The following is a 13,125-nucleotide window of genomic DNA, read 5'->3' on the forward strand; positions in this document are numbered from 1 at the left end:
TTCCAGCTGGGAAGTCCTCTGCATGTACTGGGGCAAAGGGCTATTCCTCTCTAGGGTGAAGGACTTGCCGTTCACCTTTGTTGAACTTAATGAGGCTCCTGTCAGCCCATTTCTCTGGCCTGTTGAGGTCTCTTGAAACAGCAGCACAACCGTCTGGTGTATCAGCCACTCCTCCCAGTTCCGTACAGTCTGCAAAGCTGCTGAGGGTGCACTCTTGTCCCGTTATCCAGGACATTAATGAAAAGATTAAACAGTATCGGTTCTAGTATCAACCGATTAGGTATACCACTAGTACTAGTTACTGGCTTCCAACTGGACTTTGTGCAACCGATCACAATTTTTTTGAGCCCAGCAGTTCAGCCAGTTTGCAGTTGGCCTTGCCATCCCCATTCTTCATCAGTGTGTCTGTGGGCATGTAATAAGAGGTGATGTTGAAAGGTTGGTCAGGTATGATTTCCCCTTTAATAAATCCATACCGAGTACTCCCAAATGGAGTATCTTCTTGGCTTTATATGTTTGGGAATGGTTTCCAGGATTATTTTCTCCATTGCCTTCCCAGAGATCAAAGTGAGGGTGACTTGACTGTAGTTCCCCAAAACTTTCTTACTTTTCTTGAAGTAGGAGTGCTTTTATCTAGTCCTCAGAAACCACCCTCAATCACAATGTCCTTTGAAAGATAATTGAGGATGGCCTCGCAGTAACATAGACCAGCTCCGTCAGCACTGCTTGGTGTCTCCCATCAGGCTCTACCAAATTTTTCATGTCTCGTTTGTTCCCTCACCTGATTCTCCTCCACCAAGGTTGTCTTCCTTGCTCCAAACTTTTACACTTACCTTGGGGGCCTGGGATTCCTAATGACAAATTTTGTCAGTAAAGTTGGAGTTAGTTACTTCCATGTATTAAATAGAGTACACTAGCCAATTATATCAAGAGATGGTTGCAGGTCACGTGTATTGGTGGATATAGATGTAGAAAAAAAACATTTGTATGTGAAAACTGCATCTTGGGCCTGAGGAGGGTATTAACGTTTACCTCTTCTTCTTGGAAAGGAAGTATAATGGTCCTGGAGTCAGAGGAATTATGACTTAACAGTTTAGGTCCAAAGAGAGGAATTTGAGATTTACGGTGGACATTCTACATAGGCTGATCATCTAGCTAATAAATGTATACTTGGTCATTCGGGCTGTAAAATGAAACATGTAACACTGGTTACGCTCTCTTATGCATTGACTATCAACCTTTCTTATATGTTTATAATTACAGTTAATATGTTTGCATTATTCCTGGACAAATTGTCATCACTTGTATTTACTTGATTATTTTTTAGGTCAAAGAACCATGGCTATCTTCTTCACAAAGGAGGAAAGAAGACAAACCTTGCCACCTGGAAACACGGAATGAGTGTCTGCAGACCCCTTCTCAGGGTCCAATGGGTAAAAAGATGCATATGTTGTTCTTAATGAGTACATATTCAGAGAGAGAGAGGACAATGACTTCAAATTTTAACTGATTTATAGATTGCTACAGCTTAAAGCGCCTAAGAGATTTTTGCAGATTTTGCAGTATGATACTCTTGATAATTTTTTTTTTTAAATTGCTGTAATATTTTGGAATTACATTCTGTGAAACAGTTTTGGTTTAGGCTTTTTTGGTTTTCCACCAAAAAGTTCTGTTAGCCATATCAAATATAGTTTTGCAAAATTGAAGATGAAGTTAGAATTATTTGTTTTGGAAAAGTAATTGATATGATATCAGAATAATTTTTAAACCACGATAATTATTCAGTCCATCATTGCTAATAACTTGAGAGGGAGTTTTATTATTCCCATCCACCCACCCAATAACCTACATATAGATTCTACAGTTCAAGAATATTGTTTGAAGGAGATGGGGAACCTTAAAACACAGCTTGAAGAACAGCATGCTCAAGAACTGGAACACCTCCGGTCCTATTTCCAACAGCAGCTGAAAGAACGTGAAGAGAGATACATTACAGAGATTGTCCATCTGCAGGACAAGCTTCAGAGTGCTGGGGTGTCCTCTGACCGCATGAGGTATTAATCTGTTCTTTAATCCTTGTAACTTTGCACTGCGTACAAAACAAGTGTTTCAGGTAACCATTTGTGTAAAGCTACGTGTTTTATTTCAAAATTTGAGAAATTCTTTATAAAAACATTACTCTTATGTTGTTCCATCAGGAGTTGTTGAGTGTTATGAAGAAATGACGTAAACATTGCAAACTAAGTAGTGCAGCATTTAGAATTTATTACATTTTTATAGTTAATAGAGGCTGATTTGATAATTGGGATAACGTACAAATGTCATTTTGTATAGATGAGCTTTTTAGCAGTAATTTCAAAACTCCTGACTTGATAGACCACTTTTAAGCCTTGAACTTCCAGGCAGTGTACTTTACAACTAAAGACACCTGGTTAAGAGACAGTTGCATGAAATTGGTGATTTTCTAGAATTATATGTAACAATAAAGTTCATGGCAGAATTGAGGTCCAGTTAATACGTTCTGGCTTTCACCAAATTGTGGGCCATGGGATACACTCAACAGCCTTCTCCTGGCCCTGACCTTTGTGGCCATTCAAAACTGAAAGAGTTGAAATTGTCATGGGGGAATCCTGACAGCTATGGAGCCTGCTTCTGTTCCCCGATTCTTTCATTGTCCCTTGAATGCGTTCAAGGAGTGGTGGGTGCTTTTAATTGTGCCTGATTCAGTGTCATCTCTGGTTTCCTGTTCTTCTGTTTTTGACCCTTGTATTCCTTGCATTTACTTACATTACAGTTTAATTTACTATCCTACAAATCTGCTCAGATTGTCTGCATTTTTCTTTTATCTGAATCTCCCTTCTGTGAGAGAGAACTGTGAGGGCTTGTTAGTCAGACCAGTGCCCAACTGTAAAAGGCAAATGGATAGACACAGTGGCAATAGGATATGCTACTGAAAAGGGGGGGAAATTGTCTAAATGTTTCTGGAAATTGTTAAATACTTGATATACTTACCACAGTACACCCTTAAAAAGCAAAAGGACTGTGGTAGGATAAATCCTTAGAAGGCGAGAGAAATGAAGATGAAAGTATTTTCCTTCAACCATGACCCATCAGAACCAAACCAGCTGTTTTTCCGTTATTGTTTGATCACAGCCTTTTTTCAGCCATCTGTTTTTTCTAACTTTTAAACAGTTTTCCTTTCATTCCTTAAAATATATTTCTAATCTTGGAAGTGGCAAGTAAAATAACCAAATCTTTTTCCTTCTATGAATTAACACTTATATATATTTGGTTTTATAAACAAGAGGTCCAAGTTCTGCAAATGATTATTTATCTGTAAGACTGAGACTTGTAATTTTATATGACTATTTTTCACTATCTGCCTTGTAGAGTCAGTACATGTTTATTAGTTTATTAGCCTGAGTTTGGTTTTAAGGGACTATATGGCTTCTTAATTACTTTTTAATTGGTTAAGGGAAAAAAAAAACCCTATGAGCATTTCAAATGCTTTTTGTAAAACTATATACTTCTGTATGTGTGCTGGCCAAGACAAGGGTGTATATTCATATATCATTTTTAAAACTGTTTTTAAATGGATAGTTAGTGTTCTGATTTAATCTATGCTAACTATTCACCTAAATACTCAAAATTCACTTTACATATGTTTAATGAGAATTATAGTGTTTATCGATATTTAGGAGCTAACAGTAGGGAAGACATTTCCCTTGAAGTGTTGCATTCTCTTAGCTTTCATACTTGAATGTTTAAGGTTTTAAACATTAAAATTAAACTGGAGTTTTTACAGGAAGAGTTCCTAGATTGGTACCTAAACTGGTTTCTAATAATGTATGGAGGTCTGTCTCGTTACATCTCCAGCTGGAAGAGATGAGTCTCTTTAATGGTGTAGTCAGTAGCCTGTTGAATGATCTCTTAATACTCAATCTCCATACCTGATTGTTGCTGCATCTTTTAAACTAAGATCTGAGTATAGCTGTGGCCAAGCGTGGGAATTTTTGTAAAAACCCAACCCAAACCAACCAGTTGCTACTATTCATTCACCAAATGAAATGTGAATGCTAAAAATAATGGGTTGCTCTTGTAATTAAAATTCTCACAAATTTTATAAAAACTACTGTTCTGGACTCCATTTCAGGATTATTTATGCCAGCTCTCAGATCTGAGCAAAAGGAAACTTCATGGTCTATGTAAAACCCTAGCATAGTTAAGACTGCAAGTCTCTCAGACAATAAACTTGCCTGCTAACTTAAATTTGTATCCTGTCTTTTAGCAGGTGTTAGTTCCTTTTTGGTAGCAGATCACAAATATTAGAGGAGATATTTTTTTTATTATTTTAGGTAGTTTGATACTGTATCTTTTCCTTTTGGCAGTGTAATTCTGTTAAGCCTTTTTCAATATGTAGTGAAAGGGGAGCTAGAGTTTTGGTGATGTGTGATGTTACTTTGGTGTTTATTGACTTACAGCACTGTGAATACGTAGAGCGGTTCTGTTGGAAAAGACTGTCTCTGAATATATTTCAGCATGTTGTTATCTAAATATAAAGTGAATCAGATTTCTTACTATTTTCCTGTGTATGCCTCATCTATATAACACAAGAGGAAAGAAAGCAGTGCCTCTGATAAACATAAATTTAAAAGTATCAAAATAAATATAACCATTTTTTAGGGCTTCATACACATAGCCATTCTGGTTTCTCTCATAGTGTTATGATCCAAACAGGTGCTTTTGTCTCATCTTTTGTGTATAGTTACTATGCATGAAATATTCTCAGGTAGCTTTAAAAGTAAGTTTTGTGAGGTCATTGGCAAAACTGGTGTTAAGGTGTGTTGCACTGAGAGGAGGAACTAGCAATTGGAAGGCAGATGAATTACCTTGTCAAGTGCATGAAATTAGTGGCACAGGAGAAGGTGTGTTCTGAGGAAAATATTTGAAGTTATAGGTCTTTGATATACATAATGTATATATGTATTTATAAAATGCATATTTTAATGGAGGAAAAAAATGGATACTGAAATACGGACTTATTTAAATTTCACCCCCTCTGCTTCTTTTACTTTTCTAGGTGTATCCACAGATTCGAAATAAACCTAAAAGAAGTTTTCAGGAAAGTGAAGTGCACTGAAAATCATCAGCAAAGAACAGATGAAACACTGGAGGTATCGTATAAACTCAGTTGACAGTAATATACATATGGTCAATATATACAGATGCTTTAATTTTTAAGATGAAATTGAAATATAGACTAATATTTGGTAGTATTAAAGTAATTATCTTAGTACTATGCTATACTATTAGACCATATTAGAGTAAAAAGATAATTTTTGCTGAAAAACACTTCTGGAAATTATGAGGGATAAAACTTACTTTATTTGTCTTGGATTTAAATTTATTTTTTTATTATTTTTTCTCTAAAACAAGACATTGGGGTTGGACTGCTTCTTACGAAAGTGGAAGAAAATTAGTGTTCAAATTCTGGGATTTCTCCGGGAGTCTATAATATTGTGACTCTTCTTTAAAAACTGGTTATGACAGAAGAGTGATTTAAGTGAAATCCTAATACTTTTGAAGTATAGACTGCACAGTTTTGGAGAAATTTTGCAAAAGTAATCCCAAAGATCTTAGAAACCAAATGCAAATGGAAAAGACCCCATACATTTCTCCCCCTCTACTGCTGGAAACCTGGCTCAAAAATTCTGCATTTTTAAAAATACCAATGCTGTTTTGCAGTGTGATCCTGTGCTTTCTCACCTGTTTTCTCTGCATTTGACAATTCAAATAGTGCTGGATGAAGAGCTGTTGCAAATTCTACTTTTAAAATTCATGTTGAACCAGAAACTTGAAGTTTTTTTACCCATTTCTTTTATGTTGTGCTACAAAATTATGTGGTTTGCATGAAATGAAGATAACCTAATTGAAGAAAAAAATCTGTCAGATTGAAACTCTGGAAATTAAATAAAAGCACAAATACATGATCTGAGATTTCATGGTTTTCTTACAGCTTACTAGTGCAAGTGAAATGGGGAATGATGATCTGGATGTCCTTCAATTGCTAGAAAAACAGTACCAAGAAAGATTAGAAGAAGAGATAGCAAAGGTATTATTTTTATTTTCGTACTTAAAAACGTGTTTAAAAAAATTGACATTTTCATTTGCCATTTCTGAATGGGAAAGTCTTTAAAAAAAACAAAACGAAACAAACCTGAAACACTGTGGGTTTTTTTAGCCGTCTGTCCTATTTGTGACTCGTAATTTCTATTTATGTAAGGGGGTGGTGGTGGTGTTTTGCTTTAAGATGCAAAAGAGACTAGACAACATGCAACCATACTTGATACTAGAATTTATTTAGGAAATCCAGAGGTTTAGAGAATGAATTTCTCGCTACTGTAGCCTTAACAGCAGGTCAGTTCAAACGATTTTGCATTTAACAGTTTCATACAATTTTCTGATCATATTTTTTTGTGCATTTTAATATGTTGTGTAAAATGTGTAGGTTTTATTTGGATCTGATGACTTTATTTAAAACATGAAAAGTAAAATTAAGATTTTAAGGTGACATATTAAATTGTGGATTTGCTTACTTTTTGACTTCCAAAAATCTTTTCCCTTCATTGAGAATGAAAAATTATCTCTGCTTTCCATTATATCATGGCATAAATAAAAATCAGTTTAACATAAATCTAAAATTGGGAAAAACAAAGGAGTACTTCTTAAAAAGGTTTACAGTCAGAGTTAAGAAAAATGTTATAGCCAGCACTGGGTTCTGGCATTAATTTAAGTAATCCACATTTCTGGAGTAAAAGTGCCATTTCTCTCATCTGCTGCCCAGAAGACCCTTCTTTATGGGAAGGTAAAGTACGTGACTGGTTTGTGTTTTCTTAAGGGCAGTTTTAAGTTCAAAAGACAAACGCATTATCTGGAAAGGAAGTATTAGGTCTTTTCAAATATAACACTTCTGTATTTATTATACTATATTTTTACACTTTTTTGTAGCTTATGCTATAAATGGCTGTATTCTAAATCTAGAAAATAACTGCTCACATGATTGGAAAAGGGATTTATTTGTATTAGAAGGAGATACTTAGCAATACTTACAAAACTTACCAGTCTGTTGTAACTGCAACTTCAGCTATTTAATGCCAGTAGAAGTTTCTTTCTGATCTAGTAAAATTCCTGTGCTGAGTATCAAGTACATGGCACTACTGTCTTTGTACAGCCCAAAATTCCACGTTGGTGAAACATTTACAAAGGATAAATTGGTTAGAGGAAGCTTAGCAAAACTGCACTTATGTCAGTATGCCAGGACTTTTTAAAGTCGCCTTATAGAATCTTTTTTTCAAAAAGGACAAGTTAATTCTGTGACAAATAATGCATTTTAACTGAAAATAGCATCACATTTTAATAAACTACCTTAAATACAGCATGTCTCTATTTTAAGATGTGACTGTTGATGAGATTGGCAAGATGTCTCTGTTCTTTTGCCTGTTTTCCTCAGGAAAAAAAAACAATGTAGATTGTAGTTCAGAACTTTTAGTACTTATATAATTGTGGTCAGCAGTGAGATTTCTTCAGCAACAGGAGATGCTGTGAAGCATGAACTAATACAGACTTTTCTTACTTATTCAGGTAATTGTGTCAATGAGCGTAGCATTTGCCAAACAGACTGAGTTGTCAGGAATTGCTAGGCAGAAGGAAGAAGCAGCACAAACACAGATTGTACCTCAACAGGGAATGCATTTTGAAATTAAAAAGCAATGTAGTGAAGAAGAGGTTGACAGCCTTCTTAGAAAAACAACAGGAAAAAGCAGTAAGGATGAAGAAGAATTGCAATCACTTTGCAAGGAACTCAGTGAAGAGTCTGGTGAGATCAACTTGCCTGGAGAACGGCTTCATGCTAATAGCAAGCCTGGTTGCTTATTAGTACAGACCACACATGAACCAGAGATTTCTGAAGAACAGTTTCCCAATGTCAAAGGGCTTTTGGCAGAAGAAACACAGGTAAGTGGGGTGAGGAAAAAAAATGGCGGCATGTAACACTATCTGAATAATTTTTCCAACAGATTTGCAGTTGATATCAATGAGAACTGCAAAGAAAGGTTAAGACGAAAATTCCATTTAAATATTTCCCTTTCAAAGAGGTGACAATTTTAGACCTAAATTACCTACCTGTCTTTCCTGCATTCTGCCTGTCGTGGCGTTATGCTGTGCTGTGAGGAAAGGAATAGAACATAACACGGGTTACATTAAAATAGATTATTCCATTTTATGGATAAAACTGTATTGCAGGCAATAAATTCTATAAAGACATTTTGTAAGCTAGGTTATATTCTAGTGTTTATACAAGGAACAAATTAAATATAGTGCTTAAAGAGTTTGAGGCACTTGTGATAAAGGCTATCAGCTGAACATAAAAATTATAAAAGTAATATGTAAAATATATATTTAGCATTTCAAAGACATGGGGTGGGGCTAAGGTGGAATAAATATGGTAAAAAGCAGTCATAAATTTTCACTCCACAATTTCATCCTATGTTTAATGGTTTTTTTAATTAAATTTGGCATTAGCTGGACTAAAAATCATAGTTTCAGATTTCCATAACGGTTAAATATTCTGGTCTTGTATTATCTTGATAGTGAATAAACTGTAATATTCCTGTTTTGTATGATACTGCTCTCAAACATCTGCTGTTGTACACACACTGACACGTGTGTTTGTCAGCCAGTGTATTTTATGTTGAAATCCCTGCCAGCTAAAAAGCTAAGTGTTAACACTGTTCACAGTTATTTAAAAAAAAATAATTAAATGGAGAATAATTGTAAGCCTGGACTTCCCAAGAAGCTGGCTACAAGGTAATGCTTTTGTGATAGCTACTTTAATTTGTGGAAGTATTTTCTAAAATTTATTTAAATGTTTACTAAAAACTGTCATTGAACATAAAATGCTAAAGTAGGTCCAATATTTCAGCGCTACAGTGTGATGATGGCATCAGACACAGAAACGTCAAGTGAGCTGTTGTTATATGAGGAACGTTTGGAAGACATGCGACAGGAGCTAGTACGGCAATATCAGGAACATCAGCAGGCAACAGAATTATTGAGACAAGGGCACATGCAGCAAATGGAACGCCAAAAAGAAAATCAAGAGCAACTCTTAGCAGAGCTTGAGAGTCTTAAAATGCAACTAGCTGAGGTAATAACAGAGTTTGACCCAGTGGGTTAATGTGGATTAACAAAGGGACATCACCAGGCAGAGAGATATTTATTTCTATTTGTATCTCTCTGTATGTTGAGGTATACATATATTTACTATATGCGTGCATACACACATATGTGCATATATATAAACACATATATGCATGTATGTATAAAAGGCATATTTCTTTAATCAAAGCTCAGTCAGTGATGGGTCAGTTTAGACTTCTGTAAACCTGGAGAAAACCTGTAGTGCTTCACAGCAGCCGGAAGAGTGAGTGCAGATGCATTGTAAACCATGCCACATTCCAGGTGGATGGAATCCAAAAAGATCTGTGTAGTTTCATGGGAAACAGCATTGTTTCCTTGCCTTTTTAAACTTAACTTGTCGTCACTCTGCATCTATTCAAAGCCTATAGTAGGTATGCCAATGAAACTCATTAATTTATCTTAATAATTAAGTCTTCAAAAATAACGTTGTTTATAGACTTGCTTTCAAGGATTTCTTCCCTTGAAAGACAAACAGAATCCAGAAGAATTTGTCTTGCTCTGATTTAACTTCAACAATGTAACAGTACAAAAATGCACCTGGAAATAGTAATCAGTGAACTCTAAAATTCTTTGATTTCACTGTGGAGTGGAGCTTTAGGTTCCTTCATACCATATCCAGACCTGGTTCTGTTCTGCTTAAGTTTGGGATCAAGGAGCTGGGGAATCTAGAGAGCCAGTCACTTGTGTCCTAGTTGTCATCTCCAGCAATGTCAGGTGTCTGTTTCTCCTAGCTGCTTTGTAGGTGTCTTTCTGTCATTTGTCCTGATAATCTTTCCTTTCAGTAGATACATCCTTTCTCCTTTTACCTCTTCGTCAATTTGCAACTGCATCTTTTGTTAGAGGTTGCAAATTGCAAATTCCTGAAACTAGAAAAACATTAAGTAGAACTTACACTGCTGGCTTTTCTCCAGTTTTTAAAGCCAAGGATGTTTATTCATAAGAATTGCATAGAAATGCATACATTGCATTTAAGCCATGAACACTTCTAGCTCTTCTAAAAGAGAGTGTGTGTAGGCTTTTTATAAAAAGAACTTATTTTCATCTTTTTTTCTGGTGTGAAACATACTACAGCATGTAATATCCAGAAATTCCTTCCAGTTTGCATTGTGACCACTGTGTTTCATAAAAAGCATAAAAATTTCACGAAAATCTTGAAGGTATAAGATACCAAAAGTATTTATTGGCTGCATTCCATTCTAGAAAGCTTTCAATGTCTGTTTAACCATTTAAAGAGGTGGACTGAAATTTTATTGTGCAAAATATGTAAAAAATTAGAAGTGACAGGACTCGCTAATACTCAGAAGCTTAAAAAATTGAGTGTGCCTCTATGACACTTCTTTCTTAGCGTGTCTCAATGGAGAATGACAACCTGGTTGCAGAAAGAGAGCGAATACTTTTAGAAGAACTGGAATCATTAAAACAACATTCTGTACCCGGAAAAGAGAGGCTGCTTTGCCAGCTACAAAACAGCAGCACGCAAACAGAGGTAAATATGGACTTTGATTTTCTTGGCAGCTGTGGCATGTAAAACCAGTAAGATTCCTTTTTGCTGCTACTCTTTTTATATAATTTATTTTCCTAAAAGATGTTGGTTATTGCTTGAACAAAGGTTTAAGAATCAAGAGACGGTACTGGTAGACGTAGTTTTTTACTTCAGCTGAACAGAAGCTAGTTTTAACAGTTTGAAGGTGGGGATTATTACTATAGCTATTTACTCAGGTAAACTCACATTTCCATATCACTATAGCAACACCAACAGAAAACACAAGGACTGTTTAATCACTATAACAAAGTTCTTTCTAATAGGCCCTGCCTTGAATTTCCTGTTTTGGTTTTATTTATCTTTTAGTTAATTTTTCCGTGTAGGAGGAGTTATTTCTTGGGTTTTGAATTTGGTACATAAGTTTTATTAACAGAACACAACTAAATTAGGTTTTAAATGTCATATTCTGCTGTGTGTAAGAATGTGTTGATTCTGGCATGACAGGATTTCTGTCCTTTTTGTCTTCTCTCCCTCTGCAAAAACTTACTCAGAATGAAAATGAAAACCAAAAGGATGTGAGACTGCAGATCTTTGAACATGAAGATGGAGGAAGAAAGCCTGATGAAACATCAGCTCTTCTTTCTAAAGAAAGGTGCATAGAACTCTTAAGAAAACGTTTTCTAAGAAATTTTGAGAATCATGTTCTTGTTGTTAATAATACTTATAAGCTTTATTCCGACTGATGATAATGGCATTTTTTATTCTAGATAACTATATTGCTAAGTTTACAGACTTAGATTACATAGTGTCTTATTTTTCATAAAGCCCTAACAATGTAATGGCACAGAAGATGAGACAAATCTTAGCCTATTTTACTGTATCTTTCATTTTACACACGTATAGAATTGTATATATCATCTATACACATGTATTCATATACACATTGTATGTACATATGTGAAATACGTTTGTATGAATATGATTGTTACATTTCGTAATACCTTTTGACTATTCTGTAACTTCTTTGATCCATATAGAGGAGCAATCTTTTCAATTGTCACTTTGAGGAAAGAGTAAGTTTATAATGAATACCAGGGAAATGTAGACCAGGAATAACTAGGTAAAATAGCAAGATAAAAGTAGAAATATTGATAAATAGTTTGACTTTTTACATATTTTGTAAGAAGAACTGAGTTCTAACACAAATGTAATATTTATGTGTATCATGTGGGTTTGTGTCTTAAAAAAGAAACCTTAATTTTACTGCTTCAGCTGCAAATCTTTCCTGGTTGCAAGGGTATAGAAGGTATAAACAACACTTTGAAAGCAGGGGAAATCAAAGGACTGATTAGCTTCTCTCTTCTGTAGGCTTGTGTTCCAGAAGGCTAATGAAAAACTCATGAAGATTCTTTTAGAAGTTGTGAAGACAACTATGGCGATGGAGGAGACAATTGGTCGCCATGTTCTTGGGTTACTGGATCGGTCTGGGAAAGTCCAGCCTTCCAAACCACCTGGCTGGGACACGGAGACAGAGGAGTCAGTAAAACCCTGTATCCGTGTGGGATATGAAAAAGGTACCATTGCATGGGTTTCTATTTCATAACAAAGTAGCACTTGCATATTTCTATTATACATTTAAATAAACTTAGTTTTTGAATTTTTAAATTAAACTTTTTTTTCAATTCCTTGTAATTTGAATGCATATGACATGTCTGTTTAAGAGACAACATTCAGGCATTGTCTGGGTCATGCCTCAAGCCAGTTAAGACTTGTATCTAGGGTCCTGCTGCAAAGGCTGCAGCAGAATGAGGAACTGATTGAGAAGTAAAAAAGCAAGTATGTTCCTGTTGAAGGAGGCAAAGGGAAAGAGAATGAGACAGCTCCATGGCATCTTCCACCAACTTCACACCTTCCTCTGTATGTATGGGGAATGGGCATTTAAAGTATGCGAGGATATTGCTGGTCTCTGAGGCCAGCTGGCATGGAACAGCATAAATAAATATATACACACACACACACGTGTGTGTGTATATATGTATACACAGATGTGTGTGTGTGTATGTCTGTGTATATATATTTGTTTGTGGACTTCCTTAACCTCCTAAAGTGGGTGGTTGCATGTAAATAGCCTTTTGAAAACAGTTCCAGGAACTTTCTAACTGCCCAGACTTGCCCGTCAGCTGTTTGTAGGAGCACTAATGGGAACAAGCCTAAATGAGCATTTTAGTGTTGCAGTTAATTGCTTACCAGTGCATAAACGCTCTCCCAGGCTCTGTTTAGTTTCTTGTGATTGTACTAGGATAGGGTCTGTCTATTTCTCTTTTGGGCAAGAATAGGTGCTCTTATCATATTGCCATTTAGGTGCCATTAAGGGTGTGTAGATT

General features: G+C 35.6%; 1 protein-coding gene across 1 annotated transcript in view; it reads left to right on the forward strand.

Moving 5' to 3' along the window:
* Positions 1–13,125, forward strand: part of AKAP9 (A-kinase anchoring protein 9) — a 120,729-nt gene that overhangs the window by 56,243 nt on the left and 51,361 nt on the right. Inside the window, 9 exon segments of the mRNA XM_037386447.1 lie at positions 1,328–1,433; positions 1,856–2,054; positions 5,081–5,174; positions 6,017–6,112; positions 7,642–8,013; positions 8,981–9,205; positions 10,604–10,744; positions 11,293–11,393; positions 12,110–12,315. Of these exon segments, the coding sequence (XP_037242344.1) occupies positions 1,328–1,433; positions 1,856–2,054; positions 5,081–5,174; positions 6,017–6,112; positions 7,642–8,013; positions 8,981–9,205; positions 10,604–10,744; positions 11,293–11,393; positions 12,110–12,315 (1,540 nt within the window).

Source organism: Falco rusticolus, chromosome 4, assembly GCF_015220075.1.
Source record: "Falco rusticolus isolate bFalRus1 chromosome 4, bFalRus1.pri, whole genome shotgun sequence".
In the NCBI taxonomy this organism is placed as follows: domain Eukaryota; kingdom Metazoa; phylum Chordata; class Aves; order Falconiformes; family Falconidae; genus Falco; species Falco rusticolus.